At 43.8% G+C, this 23,905-nt stretch overlaps 1 protein-coding gene across 2 annotated transcripts in view; it reads right to left on the bottom strand.

The window, feature by feature from the left end:
- The window catches only part of ACAD9 (acyl-CoA dehydrogenase family member 9), a 46,118-nt gene extending 30,099 nt beyond the window's left edge, over window positions 1–16,019 (bottom strand). Inside the window, exons 1-2 of one of the 2 annotated variants that reach the window (XM_053897744.1) lie at window positions 15,814–16,019; window positions 10,159–10,252 (exon numbers count right to left, since the gene is read on the bottom strand). In XM_053897744.1, the coding sequence (XP_053753719.1) occupies window positions 10,159–10,252; window positions 15,814–15,963 (244 nt within the window). In that variant the 5' untranslated portion in view covers window positions 15,964–16,019. The remainder of the gene's footprint in view (window positions 1–10,158; window positions 10,253–15,813) is intronic. The other variant, XM_053897745.1, reaches the window with a different exon arrangement.
- Window positions 16,020–23,905: the final 7,886 nt, after the last annotated feature.

Genomic DNA, 23,905 nt, shown 5'->3' with positions numbered 1-23,905 from the left:
TGAATAAATTCCTTAAAATTTATGAACCATCAAAGTTCACAGAATTATATAATCTAAATAGCCTTATATCTATTAAAGAAATTGAATTAGTTAACTTTCCCATTAAGAAAATTCAAGGCTCAAATAGCTTCACTGCTGAATTCTGCCAAATATTTAGGGAAGAAATAACACCAACCTTACACAAGGCCTCAAAGAAACTTTAAGAGGAGGAAACACTTCCTGACTTAGTCTATATGGCAGGCCAGCATTATTCTGATTTTAAAAAAATCACAGAAAATTAAACTACAGACAAATATGTCCAGGAACACAGATGCAAACATTCTTAAAATTTTAGCAAACTGAACCCAACAATGTAAGAAAGCGTAATAACATCACGACCAAGTATGAATTATCCTGGAAATGTGAGGTGGGTGAGCAATCAACATGCAATTTACCAGGTCCATAAAGACAAAAAATAATCACCTCAAGAGATGTGGAAAAAAAGCACTGGACAAAATTCGATACAATTTATGATGAAAATGGTCAGCAAACTAGTAATGGAAGGAACCTCCCTTGACCTAATACAGAGCGTGGACAGAAGTACAGCTAACGTCACACCTAGCGGTCAAAGACTGCCTGCCTCGCCCTAAGATCAGGAACAAGGCAAGGAAGTCTGCTTTTACTACTTATGTTCAACACCATACTGGAGGTTTTAGCCACCACGATGAAACAAGTAAAGAAAGGGAAACCAGACTGGAAAGAAAGAAAGAAAACTGCCCTTCACCAACACCACTGTCTATGCAGAAAATCCTCCACGACCTACCCAAAAAACTCCTAGCACTGATAAATGAGTTGAAGAAGGGGTTTCTTCCCAGGTTTTCTCTTTATTAGCATTTCCATTTTGTTCATACATTCTTGACTTTCTTCATGTCTACCATGGGTTCTCTGAGCATCTTTAAGACAGCAGGTTTAAAGTCTGGTCCTCCATCAGATCTTTCACAGAAACAGTTTCTACTGTTTCGTTGGTTTGGTTTTGTTTTTCTTTGAACAGGCCGTTCTTTCCTGCTTCTTTGTATGCCTTGTGATTTTTTTTTTTTTTTTCCCCCCTGGAGATGTGAATCTGATAAAAGGTGGTAACTCTGGAAATCAGATCTTCCCTCTCCCCCAGAGTTTGCAGGGTTTCTGCTTCTGCTTTTTGTTCTTTTAATTGAATATATTTGATATGTAGCATTGTCTAAATTTAAGGATACTAGGGATACCTGGGTGGCTCAGTCTGTTAAGCGTCCAACTTTGGCTCAGTTCATGATCTCACGGTTCATGGGTTTGAGCCCCGGTATTGCACTCTGTGCTGACAGCTGGGAGCCTGGAGCCTGCTTTGGATTCTGTGTCTTCCTCTCTCTCTCCCCTCCCCTGTTGTGTTCTGTCCCTCTGAAAAATGAATAAGCTTTAAAAAAAATTTTTTTAAAAGTTTAAGGATACCACATGTTAAATTTGATACATTTATATATTGCAATAAGATGGCCATTGTAGCCTTAGCTAATGCTTCTATCGCATCATATATTTTTCATGTCTTTTTTGTGGTGGGAGTAAGACCTTATGCCTTAGCACATTTGGGGTTTATAATACAGTTTTGTTGTCTATAATCACTATACTGCTAAAGACTTATTTATCTAGTAGTTGCAAATTTGTATCCTTAAACATCTCTCCTGTACCGTCACCCCCTGGTAACTACCATTCTACTGTTTTTAGGAGCTTGGCTTTTTTAGATTCCACATGTAAGTGATGTTTTTTCTTTTTTTTTTTAATTTTTTAAAAATGTTTTATTTATTTTTGAGAGAGGGAGAGACAGAGCATGAACAGGGGAGGGTCAGAGAGAGGGAGACACAGAATCTGAAACAGGCTCCAGGCTCTGAGCTGTCAGCACAGAGCCCGACGCGGGGCTTGAACTCACGGACCGCGAGATCATGACCTGAGCCGAAGTCGGCCGCTTAACCGATTGAGCCACCCAGGCGCCCCAAGTGATGTTTTACAGTATTTGTCTTTCTCTGGCTTATCTCACCTAGCATGATGTCCTCAAGGTCTATTCATGTTGTTGCAAACAGCAGGCTTGTGTGTGTTTATATACGCACATAACTCACACTTTATTCATCAGTTGATGGGTACTTAGGTTGTTTCCACAGCTTGGCTACTGTGATTAACGCTGCAATAAAAATGGGAATGCACATCTTTCTGATACCCAATTTTCATTTTCTGTTTTCTTTGGATATATACCCAGAGGTAGAACTGATGGAACCTTTGGTAATTTTTTTTTTTTTTTTTTTTTTGGTAGGCTCAATGCCCAGCATAGAGCCCAGCATGGAGCTTGAACCCACAGTCCTTAGATCAAGACCTGACCTGAGATCAAGAGTCAGACACTTAACCGACTGAGCCACCCAGGTGGCTCCATAATTCTATTTTCTTTTTCTTTCTTTTTTTTTGGGGGGGGGGGTGGAGAGGGGAGGGCACAAGTGAGTGAGGGGCAGAGAGAGAGAAGTTGGGGCTTGAGCTCACCAGATGTGAGGCTCAAACTCCTGGACCGTGAGATCATGACCTGAGCCGAAGTCAGATGCTTAAAGACCGAGCCACTCAGGCGCCCCCGTATTTTCACTCGGGGAACCACTATGTTGTTTTCCACGATGTCTGAAACAGTCACATTCCCTTCAAAAGGGTACACGGATTCCCTTTTCTCTACATCTGTGTCAACACTTTTATCTCATCTTCTTGATGAGAGCTGTTCTAATAGGTGTGAGCTGATACTTCAGTGTGCTTCTGATTTGACTTTCCCTGATGACTACTCACATTGGGCACCCCTTGTACCTGTTGGCCATCTGTATGTCTTCTCTGGAAAATGACTATTTAGTTCCTCTGCCCTTTTTTAAATTGGATTGCCTGAGTTTGCTACTGAGTTGTAAGAGTTCTTTACGTATTTTAGATATTAACCCCTTATCCAATATATGGTTTGCAAATATTTTCTCCCAATTCTTAAGTGATGGTTTCTTTTGCTGTGCGGAAGTTTTTAAGTTTGCTACAGTCCCATATGTTGATTTTTGCTTTTGTTGATTGTACTTTTGATGTTTGGATTTTAAAAAACTGTGTTTTTTTGTTGTTGTTGTTGTTGTTGTTGTTTTAAAACAGTGCCAGTGATCAGCCCCAGGTATAAATCTAAGGCCTTCTCAGGTCCTTCCTGAGTCTATGCCTTTCCCTGGGCATATGTGGTGACTTTCTAATTCCCCCTGTATATATGATTGCTTTTGAATGTCCTGGTCTTCAATCTGGTTCCCAAAAGAGGAAAAAGAAAAATGAAGGGTGGGGGGAACAAGAAAAGACACAGCATCCCCTGACTGTCACTTTCGCTACAGGGGTAAGGGTTTGCAACAATAAGAGAAGGTGGAAAAATGGTCTCTGCCTTTTGGTCTGTATCTCTGTGATCAGAAGCAGCAATCAGAGCACAGATCCCTAATACCTGACGGCCAAGGTGTTTTTGTCTCCTCTGGCTCCCACAAGCTGAGTGCAAGCTGCTCCAGGAACAAGTGCACAGCTGACTACTTTGGGGCTGGGGTGGGGAATGGGTAGCTGTGCTCAGAGCTAACTGACCAAAATTAAATGGACTCCAGAGTTCCAAAAACAGTTACATCACACAGATTCTGCCACTGTTGTCCAGGTGGGGAGACAGGATTCCTGGTGCTTCCTACCACTCTGCTATTGTCCCAGAATTCTCTGGTCAATTGATTTTGGCAAAGGTACCAAGTGAATTAAATGGGGAAAGGATAATCTTTTCAGCAAATATTGCTGCAACAATTGGACAGTCATATGCAAAAAATCCTCCAATTTTACCTCACATCATATATAAAATTAACCGGAAAAGGGTCATAAATCTGAATGTTAACACTTAAAAATATAAGCCTTCTAAAGTAAATATAGACAGAAATCACCAAGACCTTAGGTTTGGCAGATTTCTTACATAAAATAAAAAAAAAAATATGAACTACAAAAGAAAATAAAATTGTACTTAAATCAATATTAAAAACATTTGCTCTTTACTTAACAAATATTATTCTTTTTTTAAAAGTTTATTTATTTTAAGGGGGGGGAGGGGCAGAGAGAGGGAAAAGGGCAGAGAGAATCCCAGGCAGGCTCTGTGCTGTCAACGCACAGCCCAATGAGGGGCTCGATCTCATGAACTGTGAGATAATGACCTGAGCCAAAATCAAGAGTCAGATGCTTAACCGACTGAGCTACCAAGGTGCCCCAACTTTTGCTCTTCAAAAAGATAAAATGATCAATGAAACCAGAAACTGGTCCTTTGAAAGAATGAACAAAATTGATAAACCACTAGCCAGTTTGATCAAAAAGAAGAAGGAAAGGGCCCAAATAAATAAAATCAAGTATGAAAGAGAAGAGATCACAACCAACACAGCAGAAATAAAAACAGTAATAAGAGAATATTATGAGCAATTATACACCAGTAAAATGGGCAATCTGGAAGAAATGGACAAATTCCTAGAAACCTATAGACTACCAAAACTGAAACAGGAAGAAATAGAAAATTTGAACAGACCCACAACCAGTAAAGAAATTGAATTAGTAATCAAAAATCTCCCAAAAAACAAGAGTTCAGGGCCAGATGGCTTTCCAGGGAAATTCTACCAAACAATTAAAGAAGAGTTAATACCTATTTTTTGGAAGCTGTTCCAAAAAAAAAAATGGAAGGAAAATTTCCAAACTTATTCTATGAGGCCAGCATTACCTTGATTCCAAAACCAGACAAGACCCCACTAAAAAGGAGAACTACACACCAATTTCCCCGATGAACATGGATGCAAAAATCCTCAACAAGATATTAGCCAACCATATCCAACAATACATTTTAAAAATTATCCACCACGACCAAGTGGGATTTATGCCTGGGATGCAAGGCTGGTTCAATATCCACAAAACAATCAGTGTGACTCATCACGTCAATAAAAGAAAGGACAAGAACCATATGATCCTCTCAATACATGAAGAGAAAGCATCTGACAAAATACAACATCCTTTCTTGATAAAAACCCTCAAGAAAGTAGGGATAGAAGGATTACACCTCAAGATCGTAAAAGCCATGTATGAAAGACCCAATACTAATATCATCCTCAATGGGGAAAACCTGAGAGCTTTCCCCCTAAGGTCAGGAATAAGACAGGAATGTCCACTCTTGCCATTGTTATCCAACATAGTATTGGAAGTCTTAGCCTCAGCAATCAGACAACACAAAGGAATAAAAGGCATCCAAATCGGCCAGGAGGAGGTCAAACTTTCCCTCTTTGCAGATACTCTATACGGAAAACCCAAAAGATTCCACCAAAAAACTGCTAGACTGATTCATGAATTCAGAAAAGTTTCAGGATACAAAATCAATGCACAGAAATTGGTTGCATTCCTATACATCAACAATGAAACAACAGAAAGAGAAATCAAGGAATCGATCTCATTTACAATTGCACCCAAAACCATAAACTACCTAGGAATAAATCTAACCAAAGAGGTGAAAAATCTTTACACTGAAAACTATAGAAAGCTTATGAAAGAAACTGAAGAAGACACAAAAAAATGGAAAAAGATTCCATGCTCCTGGATAAGAAGAACAAATATTGTTAAAATGTCAACACTACCCAAAGCAATCTACATATTCAATGCCATCCCTATCAAAATAACACCAGCATTCTTCCTAGACCTAGAGCAAACAATCCTAAAATTTGTATGGAACCAGAAAAGACCCCAAAGAGCCAAAGCAATCTTCAAAAAGAAAACCAACACAGGAGGGGTCACAATCCCGGACTTCAAGCTGTATTACAAAGCTGTAATCATTAAGACAGTATGGTACTGGCACAAGAACAGACACTCAGATCAATGGAACAGAACAGAGAACCCAGAAATGGACCCACAAACGTATGGCCAACTAATCTTTGACAAAGCAGGAAGGAGTATCTAATGGAATAAAGACAGTCTCTTCAGCAAGTGGTGCTGGGAAAACTGGACAGCAACATGCAGAAAAATGAACCTGGACCACTTTTTTTTTTTTTAATTTTTTTTTTTTAACACTTATTTATTTTTGAGACAGAGAGAGACAGAGCATGAACAGGGGAGGGGCAGAGAGAGAGGGAGACACAGAATCTGAAACAGGCTCCAGGCTCTGAGCTGTCAGCACAGAGCCTGACGCGAGGCTCGAACTCACGGACCGTGAGATCATGACCTGAGCCAAAGTCGGCCGCTTAACCGACTGAGCCACCCAGGCGCCCCGAACCTGGACCACTTTCTTACACCATAGACAAAAATAAACTCAAAATGGATGAAAGACCTCAATGTAAGACAGGAAGCCATCAAAATCTTTGAGGAGAAAGCAGGCCGATCTTGGCTGCAACAACTTCTTACTCAACATGTCTCCAGAGGCAAGGGAAACCAAAGCAAAAATGAACTATTGGGACCTCATCAAAATGAAAAGCTTCTGCACAGCGAAGGAAACAATCAGCAAAACTAAAAGGCAACCGACAGAATGGGAGAAGATATTTGCAAATGACGTATCAGATAAAGGGTTAGTATCCAAAATCTCTAAAGAACTTGTCAAACTCAACACCCAAAAAACGAACAATCCAGTGAAGAAATGGGCAAAAGAGAGGAATAGACACTTCTCCAAAGAAGACATCCAAATGGCCAAGTGACACATGAAAAAATGCTCAACATCTCTCATCATCAGGGAAATACAAATCAAAACCACAATGAGATACCACCTCACGCCAGTCAGAATGGCTAACATTAACAACTCAGGCAACAACAGATGTTGGCGAGGATGCGGAGAAGGAGGATCTCTTGCACTGCTGGTGGGAACGCAAACTGGGGCAGCCACTCTGGAAAACAGCATAGAGGTTCTTCAAAAAATTAAAAATAGAACTACCCTACGACCCAGCAATTGCACTACTAGGTATTTATCCAAGGGATACAGGGATGCTGTTTGGAAGGGGCACATGCACCCCCATGTTTATAGCAGCACTATCGACAATAGCCAAAGTATGGAAAGAGCCCAAATGTCCATCGATGGATGCATGGATAAAGAAGATGTGGTACATATATACAAAGGAGTATTACTCAGCAATCAAAAAGAATGAAATCTTGCCACCTGCAACTACGTGGATGGAACTAGAGGGTATTATGCTAAGCAAAATTAGAGAACGCCAAATATCATATGACTGCACTCATAGGACTTTAAGACACAGAACAGATGAACACAAGGGAAGGGAAGCAAAAATAATATAAAAACAGGGAGGGGGACAAAACAAAAGAAACTCTTAAATATGGAGAACAAACAGAGGGTTACTGGAGGAGTTGTGGGAGGGGGGATGGGCCAAATGGGTCAGGGGCATTAAGGAACCTACTCCTGAAATCGCTGTTGCACTATATGCTAACTAACTTGGATGTAAGTTAAAAAAATGAATTAAAAAAAAGAAAAAAAAAAGATAAAATGAAAAGTCAAACCACAGACTAGAAGGAGAAAAACTTTGCTCAACAGATATTGGGCAGAAAACTAGCACTGAGAATAAAGACTTCTTATAACTCAACAGTAAGACAATCCCATTTTTTTTGTAATGTATAAAATATCTGGAAGACATCTCACCAAAAAAGATACACAGATTGCAGGTAAGCACATAAGATGCCTAACATTATCAGTGATCAGGGAAATGAAAAGTATAGCCACAATGAGGTACCACAAGACACCCACTAAAGCGGCTAAAATAGAAGACAGACCATATGAAGTGTCAGTGAAAATGCGGAGCAACGGCAAGTGTAATACTCCACTAGTGGGAATGTTAAGTGGTGACCACAGTGGAAAACAGTTTGGTAGATGAAGTTAAATGTGAACCTATCTTGTAATCCGGACATTCCACACCCTCGTATTTTCCCAAGAGAAATGTGAGCATATGTGCACCAGACTCATAGAAAAACACTCACAACACCTTTTGTGATAGCTAAAGTCTGGATGCATGATGTCAATTAATAGGTGAATGAATAAACTATGGTATATCCACACAAAGAAATACTACGTGGCATTAAAAGGGATGAACTATTAGTACACTCAACACAGACGAAAACTCAAAAGTTATACTGAAAGCAGCTAGACGAAAACATACGTAATGTAGAATTCCACTTAAACAGAATTCCAGGAAACGCAAACTTATCTACGACAGACATCAGATCACTGGTTGCCTGGGGACAGGAGGGGATGAAAAGGGCATGAGAAAACTTTGAGGGGTAATGGATAGGTTTATTAACGTAATTGTATTGATGCTCCCTTGGGAGTACATATATATCAGAATTTATCAGACATTACCCTTTAAATATGTGCAAATTACACCTCCATAAAGCTTATGAAAACCCTGACAAATCACATAGTAAAAGTTTAAGTAAAAGAGCAAGGAACTAAGAAAAGATACAAGAAGATAATCACTAAACCAAAAACAGAAGTATTTCTAAATAAAAGATATTTATACACAACTAAGCAACTTTTAAAACTAGCAACGTAACAACACTTAGTGATATAAAATTTCTCAAAATGTGTGTGTGTGTGGGGGGGCGGTGGAGAGGGGAGGACTAAGACGCTTCCAGGGAGTCCACAGGGCCAAAGCTATTTTAGCAATGGTAAAATTTTCTTTGCCTTTTTAATTCTATTTCTGTCATGAGTATAGAGTGGGGTTTTCCAAGGACTACATGAAATATGTCATAGATTAAATGCAGAAACAGTTCTGGGAATCCAGCTGGATTCTGGTTCCAGTTAGATTCTGATATCTGTTGCATACAACAATAAGCCAAATATTTAAAAGATCTGTAAAACTGTAAAACCATACCACTCCTATTTTTGTTTGTTTGTTTATTTGTTTGGAATTAAATATTAGGGGCACCTGGGTGGCTCAGTCAGTTGCGCATCCAACTTTTTTTTTTTTTTTTAATAATGTTTATCTTTGAGAAAGAGACAGTGTGTGAGCATGGTAGGGGCAGAGAGAGAGGGAGACACAGAATCCGAAGCAGGCTCCAGGCTCCGAGCTGTCAGCACAGAGCTCGACACGGGGCTCGAACTCACGAACTGCAAGATTGTGACCTGAGCCGAAGGACACTCAATCAACTGAGCCACCTAGGCGCCCCATGCATCCAACTCTTGATTTTGGCTCAGGTCATGAAACCAGGGTCGTGGGATCAAGCCCTGCACTGGGCTCTGTGCTGAGCATTGAGCCTACTTATGATTCTACCCCTCTCTCCCTCTCTCTCTCCCACTCTGCCCCTTTCTCCCGCTTGCGCTCTCGCTCTCAAAAAAAAAAAAAAAATTAAAAAATTAAAAAATAACTTAAAAAAGGAAATATTATTTGTCATTTAAAATATCATTTCTGTTAACATGTAATGGGCTTTTCATAATTTTAAATAAAGTAATAAATGAACACAGTAATTTTTAAATTTCTCAGTTTTGATCTTCTAGCAGGGCACATGTCCCTAGAGAAAACCCACATCAAAAAGAACTCTGGAGTCCTCAGTGCTAGAGAGGTAGTCCCGGCTGTGTGTGAATCATCACTGAGCTCCCCAGAGAGCTCTGTCCGCCGAGGGGCCGCAGCTCCATCCCAGGGCTGGCTGCCAGCTCTAAGGGAGGCATCCCGCAGGCTGTACTGGGGCCCTCAAAACCTGAGCTCTGCAGGCTGCCGGACTATTCCCGGTTCCTAATGAGAGAGTAAATCTTTAAAAACATTTACAGCATTTTTATATTGCCACACAACCAAGCACATGATCAATGGATTTATATTCTATAGATCTTTGGTTATTTTTCTTTTCATTTTTCTAGTTGTTCATTTTATTATAGTTTACGAAAGTGTTGTTCTGCAACAGTTTGGAAATGTTTAACAGTGATCCTTCATCACAGAAACATCGAGAAGCACTAAACTAGATGCCTTGTAATTAAATAGCATTTATAAACTGGGATGATTCTTAAAGCAAAATATTATCAATAGATATTATTTCTCCATGATTAATGATATTCAAGACAGCTCCCATATGAGTATTGCTTCTAATGTAAATATCTAAACAACCATCCTTAAAATGGAAATGAGTAACGATAAAGATCATACATACCCTCTTCAGTGAAGAATTTTTCTACAGGTCCCACAAACTGATTGATTTCATTAAGTTCATCTTGGCTAACTTCTGGAAATGGGAAAACTTCTTTCTAAAAATGATAAACATTGACTAAAAATTTAATTGTTAACAACCTCCCAGAGTGGTAATGTCAGTCAAAAGGGGAGGAAACAGGGCACCGGGGTGGCTCAGTTGGTTGGACTCTGACTCTTTTGGCTCAGGCCATGATCCTGCACGGAGTGTGGAGCCTGCTGGAGATTCTCATGCTCTCTCTCTGCTCCACCCTCCCCACCTCGCTCTCAAAAAAAAAAAAAAAAGGCAGAGGTAGGAAACAGTTGGTAGATTCTGTGTCCAGTAGGCGGGGCCTTACTCACTGAAGAAGTCAGAATGCAAATTCTAGAACAGGAGTTGTGCGCAGGACTCCACCAGCCATGGAGATCCTCCCTCCAACTTGAGCAGGTTTATTCTGGATTTGGATCTGCTTTCCCAATCAGCAACAAGTTACGTGGAGTGTCCCACAAAGCAAAGGGCCCCAACACTTCAAAGCCTTGGGTTTTGTTCCCTGCTTTGCAGCCTGCTAACTGGGTGGTCTTAGCCAACCCCCTTCACCTCTTCCTATGCCATCCATAACATGCAGGTAGTATTTACTCAATGGTGTCGCGAGGATTGTGAAAAGGAATAGACGGGAAAGCTCTCTACCGATACGTAAAATTCTACACTGGTTATTTTGTGAGTTCAAAGATGTTATGCCGACAAGAATACACTGTGGTGACAAGGCCGCGCATCCCGCCAGGTTCTCACCCGGCTGCGTACGCCAGCCTCCATCCCTCCTGTTTGAACACCTGCTACCTGTAGGGAGGGCCACTGCAGGTTGAGCCAAATCAGCCTGAATTCAACTCCGGCTCTGCCACTTACATGTGCGACTTGGCCTTTCTCAGTGTCAGTTTCTCCTCTGTTACAGAGGACACTTCAGAAGATGAGGCTCTCAAGAGACAAGGTGTATCCTGGAACCCAAAGTAACTGATTATCCATATGAGATACTGGCTCTGCTCTGAGCTTCAAGTCTCTGTCTCAAACTGTCAAGTGCCCAATGTTTCCGGCCGGTCTAGGATTCCTCACTGGGTCGTCACCATATATTGCCTAAAACCTCCTGCTGTGCTCTTAGCCCCTCTGGCTTTCTGGGCTCCTGCTACCCCTCAGCTGCCAGCATAGCGCAAGTACTTGGGACTTGAGAAGTGAGGTCGCCGATCACAGGCTGCCAGCCTCCAGGAGCCCTGCCTCTCCTCACGGCACCTCCCACCAAGTGTTCAAGAAAGGTCTTCAAAGCAGAGGAGTCCTCAATCTTCCCCCTCCAGTCTCTCGTGTGGCTCATCAGCCACTGAAGCCTGTCCGCTCTAGTAACATGCTCCCAGGTCTGTTCTCTCCTCTCAGGACCCATGATTCCAGGCTTGTGGTGGATCCCTATCCAAAAATGACAGCAGACTTAAAGGAATTCCTGTCCCCCACCCCCAGGCCATCCCTTACTCTGCCCTCAAGATGGTCTAGAAGGAAAATACGCTGAGATTTTCATCGTCTCAGAACAAAACCGGATGCTTAGCAGAGCATCTAGAGGCTCAACCCAGGCCCTTCACAGCCTCATTAGTTCCTGTGGGCCTTGTGCATTAGGCTGTGCTAGAGGAAGATTATTCAGTGCTTGTGCCAGTGAGCAAGAGAACAGCCTGAGCTAACCGGCCGCACCTATAACCAAAACCCTTTGGATTTGGATTTGTAGGACTGCTACAGGAAGAGAGATCTCAAGTGCATTTAAGAACAGATCTCTGATAGCAAAGTTCAAAAACCTAATGGGGTGCCTTATAGATGTTAGGCTTAATTTCTATTCAGCAGTTTTAACATTCTTAAAGCAGTGGAACCTGTTTTTCAAATAAATCTACTACAGAAGCCAAATATGAAAAACAGGTAAAAGCGAAGCTGCTGTGGTGGGGGATGGGGAGGTCACCCACACGCCTCCCATTCGACTCTCCACTGGTCCCTGCAGTAGCCGCTGGGATGCTTCCTTGAATAGCAAGGGTCAAACTGCGGGCAGTGTGACAGCTACAGGCGTAGAGAATCTTGAAGGTTTTTCTCTCTTCTGAGATTCTTAGCATCTCAGATGCCATGTTTCTGCTCAAACCCCAATGATGCTGTGAGAGAGGAGGTTGGCCTGAATCAGGGCAGTAGCAGTGGAAGGGCTTAAAAGTGGTCACATTCTAAATATATCCCGAAAGTAGAGAAAACAGGATTTGCTGTTGGCTTAGATGTGGATTACGAGAATAAGAGGCATCAAAGGAGACTCCAGGCGTTTGGCCTGAACAAGTGGAACAGAGGCCCCACCATCTATGATAAAGAGGACTGGTGGGAGGAATAAGATTGGGTGGAAAGACCAGGAACTCAATTTTAGTATGCTAAATCTGAGGTGCATATTAGACATCTAAGTGGAGCTTTTGAGTATAAAGGCAGAGGTCAAGAGCCTGGAGGTCAGTAAGTCTGAGCTGGAGAAATAGATCTGAGTCACCAGGATATTGACAGTATTTAATTTTTTTTTTAATGTTTATTTATTTTTGTAAGAGAGAGTGAGTGGTGTAGGAGCAGAGAGAGAGGGAGACACAGAATCTGAAGCAGAGTCCAGGCTCTGAGCTGTCAGTACAGAGCCCGATGCGGGGCTCAAACTCACGAACCGTGAGATCATGACCTGAGCTGAAGTCTGACACTTACCAACTGAGCCACCCAGGCACCCCAGGATACTGACAGTATTTAAAGCCATAATACTAAATTAGATTAAAGGAAGAATTGTGGATAAAAAGAGAAGTCTATAGACGGAGTCTCAGAAAACTCCAACTCTGAAAAACAGACCCATAAGTACAGAGAACTAAAGGGTGCCAGAGAAGGAGGTAGGAGAACGGGCCAAATAGGTGAAGAGGAGTGGGAGGTACAAGTTTCCAGGGATGAAAGGTACAGCAAAGGGAACATGGTCAATGGTATTCTAACACTGTTGTATGGTGACAGATGGCAGCTACACTTGTGACGAGCCTAAATATAGACTTGTCAAATCACTATGTTGTATACCTGCAACTAATGTAATGTTGTGTGTCAACTATACTTCAATTAAAAAAAAGAAAAAAGATACACCTGAAACTAATATAACAGTGTTATGTTAACTATACTGTAATTAAAAAAAATAAAATAAAAAAATAAAAAGTTAGGGAAGCCTGGCTGACTCTGTTGGTAGAGCATCTGACTCGTGACCTGGGGTCATGAATTCAAGCCCACATTTGGTATAGAGATTACTTTAAAAAAAAAAAAAAAAAGAGGTTAAAAATAGGACCACCCTACAATCCAGTAATCGAACTACTGGGGATTTACCCAAAATATACAAAAACACTAATTCAAAAAGATACACACAACCCTGTATTTATTGCAGCATTACTTACAATGGCCAACTTATGGAAGCAGCCCAAATGCCCATCGATAGTTGAATGGAAAAAGATGTGGCATAAGTGTACAATGAAATATTATTCACCCATAAAAAATGAAATCTTGCCATTGGCAACATGGATGGAGCTAGAGAGTATTATGCTAAGTGAAATAAGCCAGAGAAAGACAAATGCCATATGATTTCACTCCTGTGGAATTTAAGAAACAAAACAAACGAGCAAAGGGAAACAAGAGAAAGACGCAAACTAAGAAAAAGACTCTGAACTACAGAGACTAAACGGATGGTTACTACAGGGGAGGTAGGTAGGGGGGATGGTTAAAATAGGTGATGGGAATTAAAGTGTACATTTACCATGATGAGAACTGAGTAATGATCAGAACTGCTGAATCACTGTATTGTACACTTGAAACTAACATAACACCGCATGTTAACTATACTGGAACTAAAATTAAAAACCTAGACAAAAAGAAAAAAAAATTCCCAACTCTGACTGGGCTAGTCAGACTGGCCACTGTTTATGGGGTAAGGAGCAAGCGACAGAGAAGCATTAGCCAACAAAGTAAACAGAAAAGCCAGAAGAGATTTTTTTTTTTTTTTTTTTTTTTTTTTTAGAAGCCAGGAGTGATGAACTGTGTCAAATCCCAGAGATGGGTCAAGTAAGATGAGAAAATATCACTAGATTTGACAACAGGGAGGTCACCACTGATCTTGCAGGAGAGCAGTTTTAGCAGATTGTTAAGGACAGAAGCCTGAATGGTATGGGGGCAAGACGCAGCAGAGAGGAAACAATCACTGATGTAGATGAGAAAGGAGAGAATTACTGGATCAATGAATGCCCCTGAGTAGGTGAGAAGGCAGGGGATCTAGTGATGAGGTTGGTCTTTGCCAAGAGTAGATAGTTCGTCCACAGTAAGAGTGTAGACCGTGTGGGCATGTGTGGGGAAGAGGAGTAAACGTGGTGGAGGTTCTCACCCGACTGTATGTACTTTCTCAGTGAAACAAGAAGCAAAGTTGACAGGTGGGTGTGAAGACAGGGGAGGTGGTGCAAGAGGCTTTGAGAAAGAGATGCATGAAAGATTCGGGGTTTTTTCACTCATGTGCTGGAAGGCATGACATCCCAGGGCTGAGTGCCCAATGGCCCCAGGTTCTGGGAAAAATGGTTTCTCAAATGTTAAAACCTGGGTTTGTATTTCCTAGCAGGGCAAACCACTCTGAATTTCAGCTTCTGCAACTGTAATGCCTGATTAGAGGAACACTCTAAAAGAAAACACCAGGGAGTAACTTTAAATAATACAGTATCAGCCAACATTTCAGCCTACCTCAAAGCATTTGACACAAATGTCTGCTTTACACTGCACTTTTAGGAGTGGGCAAGTACTACTTCTACTATTTTGTAGATTAGCACACTCAGGCACGGGAAAGTGAAGTGACTAATCCAAGTGGTGAGTGAAGCCGGCATTAATTACCTACCCTGCTGCCTCTTCCATCAGCACGGTACCTGACAGTTTACAAAGCATTTCCACACACTACAAATGTCACTTTACAACACATCTGTGTGAGACAGCACACATCACTAGCTCCACTTTAAGGCTGAAAGCACTGAGGCTCAAAGTTACAGGACCAAGGACCAAGGTCAAATCCATAAGATTGATAATGTAGCTGTTACTACTGACAGGGTTGTACGACCTATGGAAGGGAAGGGATGGGGAAGGCAACTTGAAGCCAGACTGCCGGGGAGCCTGAGTGACAGAGGGACGCGCTGGAACTCAAGCTGTGAAAGCTAAGGGGCCCCTGGAAGAGGACAGAAGAGCGCCAGGGTCTGAGCTGTGTTTTAGGAATCAGATAGGAAGCACCGCACATTCCGGGGCCAGAACGCCGAGTCGAGTGACCACCTCGCCTAGGGTTTCCCAAATTGAGCTAACAAGAATTAGCTGGAATATACGTCACAATCACAGATGGATTCTCAGGACCCCGTCCCCGGGACTCTTCCCTCTCCCTGGAAAGGTTCCAGCGGAGCTCAGGAACTTGGGAACTTTAGTACGCCCCTCCACCCCCGCCGCCCCGACGGGTATATATGTCAGCCAGGTATGGGGACTCTCACTCACTCCGACCCCTCTTTTCTGCTAAAGGGCAAAAAGCGAGAGGCAAGAGCTCAAGGGTCGACCAGGGCTCGGCGTTACCTTCTCGATTTTGCCCAGGAAGAGCTCCTTGGCGAAAGCCCCGCTCGGCGGACTAGTGCGCAGCAGGCGCCGGCTCGTTGCGAAGGCCACCAGGGCCCGGCAGGCACGCGCCGCCGCCGCCCTGCGCAAGAGGAGCGCCACCGCACTCATGCTGCTGAAGTCGACCGCGCCACCCCCGCGGTGGAGGCCTCCTTTTTGGAGCCCCGGTCACGTGCACGCGGCTCGCGCCGCCGGATGACGTCACCGGCCTGAGCCCAGCCGCCGGTCTGCACCGCCCCGCCCGCCGCCTCTGCGCTTGCGCGGCCTCCGCCAGGGAGGTAGGGGGAGGTCGCAGGGGGTGGGGTTGCTGCCGTGTTGGCGGCTTCGTGGTCGGCTTGGAGGGGCTGCTGCGAAGTGTTTGTTTTCAAATGCCGGTGGGTGGTTGCGTCCCTGCCAGCCGGGGGAAACTTCTCAGGGACGCCCAGCTCCTTCTCGCCAGTTGTGGCGCTGAGGACGCCGCATAGCGAAAGAAAAGGAAATGGGGCGGGAGGAATTTACAGTATTGGTTTATCTCTGGGGGGGAGCTCAGTAGGCGTAATGTTTTTTAAAAAAGTGAATGGTGGATTCCTTTTGATTCGTGGCTTTCGTGTATGTTACATATCCTTATTTTGCAAGAGGAAAATAAAAAGCTTGTTCTGCCAGAAAGGGGTCTGGATATAATCCTGAGTCACAAAACTCTCCCTGGGAAACAGCAACTTAAAAGGCAGGCGGAGGAAGAGAAGCTCCAGAGGGAACCGAGAAGGGGTGTGTACACTTGGAAGGGACCGGCAAGGCCATGGGGCCCAGGGAGGAGGGCCAGCAGCCCCGTGGCACCCCAGGTCCTTGCGCAGCGATGCCTGCCTGACCCTCGTGGGCACCCTCGTGGTTTTAAGTCAGCCTCCTCCAGGAACATTTCTTGTTTGTGCTTGTACCCTGATTCTGGCATTGACACAGTATTGGAAAACGCTTTCTGCCGCCACCCTGTGAACTCCTGGAGAAGAGTGGGAAATCGCAGTCGGTCTCAGCGTGCTTTGCCGGCCCGGCCCAATAAAAGGTTGACTTGATGACACAACATCAGGGGAAAAGAGCTCAAAAACGTTTCCGGTTGCAAAATCTTTGCAAGTATCTAATGCAATCTGTGTTACTTAGAGACACAGAATCTGGGCAGGCTCCTAAATATATAGAAGGCTCCCACGAACCGGGAGATCATGACCTGAGCTGAAGTCGGAGGCTTAACGGATTGAGCCACCCATGCGCCCCTAGTAGGGGCTACTCCCTTTTTGATGTATATTTGTTCCCATTTGGGATACATTAGTTCTTACAGAAATAAGGAAGTCATTGGTTTAAAAGCCACAAAGGTAATAGAGTGTTACGAGTTGAATTGTGTACCCCCAAGATTCATTTGTTGAAGTCCTACCCTCTAGTACCGAAGAATATGACCTAATTTGGAAAGAGGACTTCCTGTTGTATTCTGTTGCTGATGTAATTAGCTAAGTTAGGATGAGTCACACTAGAGCAGTGTGACCCCTAATCGAATATGACTGGTGCCCTTAGGAGAACCCCATGTGAGAATGGAGACCCAGACTGGGTTGACATTTCCATAAGCCAAGAAACACCAGAGATTGCCAGCAACCCACAAGAAGCTGGATACAAGCTTGGGGCAGATTTTCTTTTCAGCCCCCAGAAGGGACCAACCCTGCTGACACCTTGATCTTGGATTTCTAGCCTCCAGAACTACAAGACCATGGATTGTTTAAGCCACCTGGTCTGCAGTTCTTTTCTTTCTTTAAAATATATGTTGAGAGGTTTATGTCAAAGCCTTGACTTCCATGATTGTAGGGACTGGCGAGTCAAACTGTAGGCATGCAACACACTTGGAAACTCAAGCAGGAACTGACACTCCAATTTTGAGGCCGAACTTCTTCTTCTTAGTGTGTGGTTTTTATTAGAGCAGCCCTCACAGACTAATATGAGACATGTGATCCTTGGTACACAGGGTTTTTAGACATAAGTAGGGCCTAATAGTGACTGCAGGACTGAGGCTGTGTCTTAGAACCCATACGCCCACAGCTTTCGCTGCGGTTTGGAATCAATAGTTTCGTAAATGATAGGAGCCTGGCACAGTTAAACATTTTGGGGAATCCCCTTAGACTTGACAGCACAGCCTGTGGTATAGGTAGAGGAGAGACGCAAGATGTGAGAACAACACGAGGCTTCAAGAGAGACCGAGCCCCAACTCTGTCACTTGCCGGCTGTGGGATTCGCCTCGGAGCCTCAACCATATTGCCTACGACTTGGAAGCGGTGCATTAGCCAAAAAAGTGGCCCCAAAAGCCTGCCACATCCTTAGCATCCAGTTGTCAGTGCAAGGCAGCTGCCAGCCTGGGACTACGTTCCCCCGGCCCCCTGCATCCAGAATGACGTTCGCACCAACCCAGTGTGAATGGAAGTGATGTGTGACTTCTGTTGTTTTAAGAAATGAAAACATCCTCTCTTCTACCAGCTGGAAGCTGGGGGCTCTAGGCCCCAGGGACAGCAGCACAAGACGGAAGGGGCCTAGGTCTTTGAATCAACCATATGGAGAACAGCCAGCCACAGAATAGGGACACCCATGTTGAACTGTTACACGAGCAAGAGATAGCCGTTGTAGTAAGCCACTGACATTTCGGGGTTTATTTGTTATGGCAACCAGTGTTGACAAAAATACCTCCCAAGTTTCAAAGAAAACACTGAAGTACGGTAAGGTACAGCATAAACACAGCCATCATTCCAAGAGCCCATCACATTCATCAGACACAGTAATTGAGTCCCAGGCAACCACACTGGTATTATTAAGCCCCGTCTTGGTCACTGGAGACAGTGCCTCAAAGACCGTGATAGTAGCAGCTAATACTTAGCGCTTTTTTTTTTTTTTTTTTTTTTTTTGAGACAGAGACAGAGCATGAACGGGGGAGGGGCAGAGAGAGAGGGAGACACAAAATCGGAAGCAGGCTCCAGGCTCTGAGCCATCAGCCCAGAGCCCGACGCGGGGCTCGAACTCATGGACTGCGAGATCGTGACCCAAGCTGAAGTCGGACGCCCAACCGACTGAGCCACCCAGGTGCCCCCTTAGCGCTTTTTTGTGCCAGACACTGTTTCATGTACTTCACCTGTGCTGTGTTATTGAATTCTCCAAACCCGCCTGGGCGTTCAGCGTTGTTACTTTATGTCCATTTTACAAGCGCGACAACATACTGAAAGGTCACACAGCCCTAAATAGCGAAGCCAGACTCGGGGCCTCTCTAACCACCTCCTGATCCCGCGTCTTCTTGTCCCTCTTCCTCTGCCGTCTTCCTGAGATGAAAGGGGGAGGCGAGGTCAAGAGAGACGCGTAGCCCTCTTTCTTTGTGCTCTTTTCCCCCATTACTGATTGACCTGAAATATGGCCAAATGAGTCTAACAGATAAGGTCAGGAGCCCCATCAGGTCGTCTCTCACTCTCCACCCCTGCCAACTCATCCAAGGCGACAGGACCTTTAGGTCAAGATTGCATTGGAGGGCAAGTGCAGCACCTGGTACCCAGGTTCTCGTCGTATGCATGTGCTATTCCTTCTCAGGTGGAACCATCAGTCTGAATATTCTGAAACTCTTTTTTTTTTTTTAAGCGTATTTATTTTGAGAGAGAGAGAGAGAGAGGGACAGGGAATCCCAAGCCGGCTCCCCACTGTCAGCTTGGAGCCCAATATGGGGCTTGAACTTACAAGCTGTGAAATCATGACCTGAACTGAAATCAAGAGTCGGATGCTCAACCGACTGAGCCACCCAGGCGCCCCAGTCTCAATATTTTGGATTTATCTAAGGAATCTTTCTGCCTAGCAGACAAGACACGTTATCCTGTTCTTCCCTCTCCATCATTGCCATCACTGCCATTGCACCTTAGGCAAGACATATCACAGGATCTCAGTTTCTTCCTCCTTCATAAAATAATGAAGTCAATAAAAAGGATGTATTTTTAAATAAGATTAAATAGATTAACATTGGCTTCTCTTCTCGTTCCACCCACCCTATATTTCAGAATCTAGCAATCCCGCTAAAAAGGAAAAAAAGTCCAAAAATAGAGGCTTTTAAGTTCAGACTTGATCCTTTTTTAAAAAATTTTTTAAAATCTTTTTTTATTTTTGAGAGAGAGCGAGTGACAGAGCGTGAGTTGGGGAGGAGCAGAGAGAGGGAGACACAGAATTGAAGCAGGCTCCAGGCTCTGAGCTGTCAGCACAGAGCCTGACGTGGGGCTTGAACTCATGAACCGAGAGATCATGACCTGAGCTGAAGTCAGACACCTAACCGACTGAGCCACCCAGGCACCTGGAAATTTAAAAATTTTTTATATTTATTTATTTTTGAGAGAGAGAGACAGACAGACAGACAGCGTGTGAGCAGGGGAGGAGCAGAGAGAGAGGGAGATACAGAATCCGAAGCAGACTCCAGGCTCTGAGCTGTCAGCACAGAGCCTGACGCGGGGCTCGAACCCACAAACTGTAAGATCATGACCTGAGCTGAAGTCGGATGCTTAGCCGACTGAGCCACCCAGGCGCCCCAGTTCAGACTTGATCCTAATGATCTTTTCAAAACCTCGGGAGAGCTGAAGTATCAAGAGCACTAACAACGAAACCAAAGTACTTTTGATTTTCTCTTGTGTTTCAAAAGCCAAAACAGCCTAAGGTCCAAGTTCTAGAGCATGTGGCCCCCACTATTACAGCATGAAAACTGTGTAAAGCAACACAAAGCTGTGTTGAAAGTGTTAGAATTCTCGAAGCAATTGCTGCAAGTAAGAACCAGGTATTCGCATTAACCCACTGGGATCTTCTGTATCTGCACAAGAGCCAGGAGAGTGAAATCGCATTTCGAGATGGTGAGGAGGCAGAGCCAGCATGGAAAAACCTTAACTCATGGGAAACTACACATAAAGAAAATGCAATGCCAGTCCTGGCTAAAGGGACTATATTATGGAGGACTGTCGTCGCCCAGCACCCCCATCCGCGGTTTTGCTCTCTATGGTTTCAGTTCCCCATGGTCAACTGCAGTCCAGAAGCATCAGATCCTCCTTCTGATGTACATTCAGAAGGTCACTAGTAGCCTAATGCTACGGCACAATGCCTACGTCGTTCCCTCGACTTCATCTCATCGCGTGGCATCTTACCATCTCACATCGTCACAAGAAGACAACTTGAGGGGGCCTGGGTGGCTCAGTCCATTGGGTGTCCAACTTCGGCTCATGATCTCAGAGTTTGTGAGTTTGAGCCCTGCGTCGGGCCGTCTGCTGTCAGCACAGAACCCACTTCAGCTTCTGTCCCCTTTTCTGCCCCTGCCCCGCTCATGCTCGCGCGCTCTCTCTCTCAAAATAAACATAAAAAAAGATATTTTGAGAGAGAGAACACATAACTTGTATTACAGTATATTGCCAAAATTGCTCTATAGTTGTTAATCCCTTAGGGTACCTAATTGATAAATTAAACTTTATCATAGACATGCATGTCTATGGAAAAAAGCTATATATATATATATATATATATATATATATATATATACACACACATATATATATATGTATATACATACACACACACACACACACACATATATATATATACATAGGGTTTGGTACAATCTGCAGTTTCAGGCATCCACTAAATGTCTCGGAACACATCCCCTGTGGATAAGGGAGGACCACTGTGTTCCTCTTCAACTCGAACAAATAAATACCGGGAAACATATTTGGGAAAGCGTAGCTCATCACCCTGCTGCCTGCTGCAGTGGAAGCAGGACACACAGCAGGTCACTGTCAGCAAGGGCGACAGCCAACCTCTTTCCAGAAAACCCTGGGGCTGCAGCAACGGCAGTTAGCACTCAGCGCTAACAACAATATTTTCTGTAATCCTCTGAGCCAGTGACCGTGGGACTGCAAACCAGATAATGAAGTGCGATGTGGGGAATTCATTTTAATGGTTCACCCACTGAGCACAGAAGGCAGAGGCTGTTCAGGCTCCCAAACCAGTGCCTGCATTTCAAAAAGCTTTCAATGCTCACTCAGCACGAGTTGATAAAGAGTTTGCTCCACGTTAAAGCTCCATAAAATACCTAGCAGACGATGTGATTTTCGATGCAGAGAATTGATAATCAGCTCTGTCCTCCACGTTTGTTCATTTATCATTTCTACCCTGTCTGCCCCCTAGAAGGATCTGGAGTGTATATTCACACGCCATCAGAGGAATGACGTGTGTGAAAAACTCCTCCCAGTTGTTCCTAGAGGTTGTAAATGCAGAGTACAGGACTGCGGAGATTTGGCATGAAATAAAAAGTTATTGGAAAAGGGAACTGTATCTGTTCCCTTTTAAAGACAATTACTTCTCTTAATCATTTAATAGAACTCGGCATTTATTTGGATTCATTTTTCCTCCAGCTGTAATTTATAGGAGAGAGAACTCCATGAAACTCATCTGAGGAGCCAATTTTACATTTTCCCCTGTAATACGTTGTAATTAATAGGTTTTTTCCCCCTGTTTTCCTGAACATCCAACACTCAACGGCTGGCCAGATTGTGGTCTATCAACTGTAAGTGGCCAGCATCCCTGCAAACAGCTCTGCTCTGAGCTTTCACCTGCAAATGGCGTTGTAACAGTGGGTTTCAGGATGTCCAGCCAAAGGTGTCAGACATCCGGGTCTGACTTCCAAGTCACAGTGAAAAGGCCATTTGGGGTGCCATCTACCAAGAAATATTCCCTAGAATGAAGACTTGTGTCTTCTCAGTGTCCACCACACGTGAATGAGTAAATACCTCCCTGCCTTGAACACAAAGCCCAGTTAAGTGTATGAATTCAGCCAGGGAGAGAAAGCAGTATTCAGTCACCAACATTTTTTTCTGTGGATCCCAAAATTCAAAAAGAAAAAGTTTCTTTATTACATAAACTCGACCCCCAATGTGGGGCTCGAAGTCACGACCCCAAGGTCAAGAAGAATCTCATGCTCCACCGACTGAGCCAGCCAGGCGCCTCTTACCAAAATGATTTCTAGGGGAGTAAAAGGTAATTGTAAACTTACATTATCGGGTGTTGTAAAATACATGATCCCCTTATGGGTGTTAAGGATAATGAATTTAGCCTGAGTTCCAAATGTGTGAAATGGGTTTTAACTCAAAAAGTAAGGAGGACTGTGGGGTAAAGGATGGATTGTAGACCCAAAGGTGATGCAGTGTTGTTTCTCCTTCAAAACCTTTCCCTTGTTACTGGGGCACCTGGGTGGCTCAGTCGGTGGGGCGTCTGACTTCGGCTCCAGTCGTGATCTCACGGTGCGGGGGCTCGGGCCCCACGTCGGGCTCTATGCTGACAGCTCGGAGCCTGGAGCCTGCTTCAGATTCTGTCTCCCTCTCTCTCTGCCCCTCCCCTGCTCACGCTCTGTCTCTCTCTCTCTCAAAAATAAATAACCATTAAAAAAAAACAAAACACCTTTCCCTTGCTATGGCTTTGATGCCAGGCAAGGCTACAGGACCCAAGGAAATACTATGAACAACTGAAAAGCATGAATACTTGGTTTCTGAACAGCAAGAAATGCAAATACCTTGAAAAACCCAACGGTGTCCTGGCTGGCAATGTGTTTCTTAACACACAGAAGCAGCTAGGTGCTTCTCAGCACGCTCTAAAGTTCGACTTTTGGAGCAAAAGAACTACCCGAATGTCTCTGATGAGTCCTAAGTTTACCAACAATATACCATAATGGGGTCAGAAACATTTTTGAGGAACGAGATTTAAACACTGTCCAAAATAACACTCCCACTACAAAATCCTTTGTGGAAAAAGGCAAGGCAGGAACATAGCAAATACATCCTAGCCATCTTTTTCAATGCACAAAACTCAAAACTCAAAATACACAAATCAAAACGTCAGGCTGGAGTTCTGGGCAAGGGGCAGGTTGCACACGTCCATCTATATTTGCTCCCTTCCCACTAAAACCGGAATAAGTGTTTTCACAACAACAGCACCGGAGATAAATCCTTCGTCTTGAAGAGAACAGGAGAGGAGACAATACACTAACAATCTGGAAGCT

The sequence above is a fragment of the Panthera pardus genome, unplaced genomic scaffold (assembly GCF_024362965.1).
Source record: "Panthera pardus isolate Hobbes unplaced genomic scaffold, ASM2436296v1 HiC_scaffold_8, whole genome shotgun sequence".
NCBI classification, from domain to species: domain Eukaryota; kingdom Metazoa; phylum Chordata; class Mammalia; order Carnivora; family Felidae; genus Panthera; species Panthera pardus.
The sequence above is the reverse complement of the archived record's forward strand: the minus strand, read 5'-3'. Positions and strand labels throughout refer to the sequence as shown.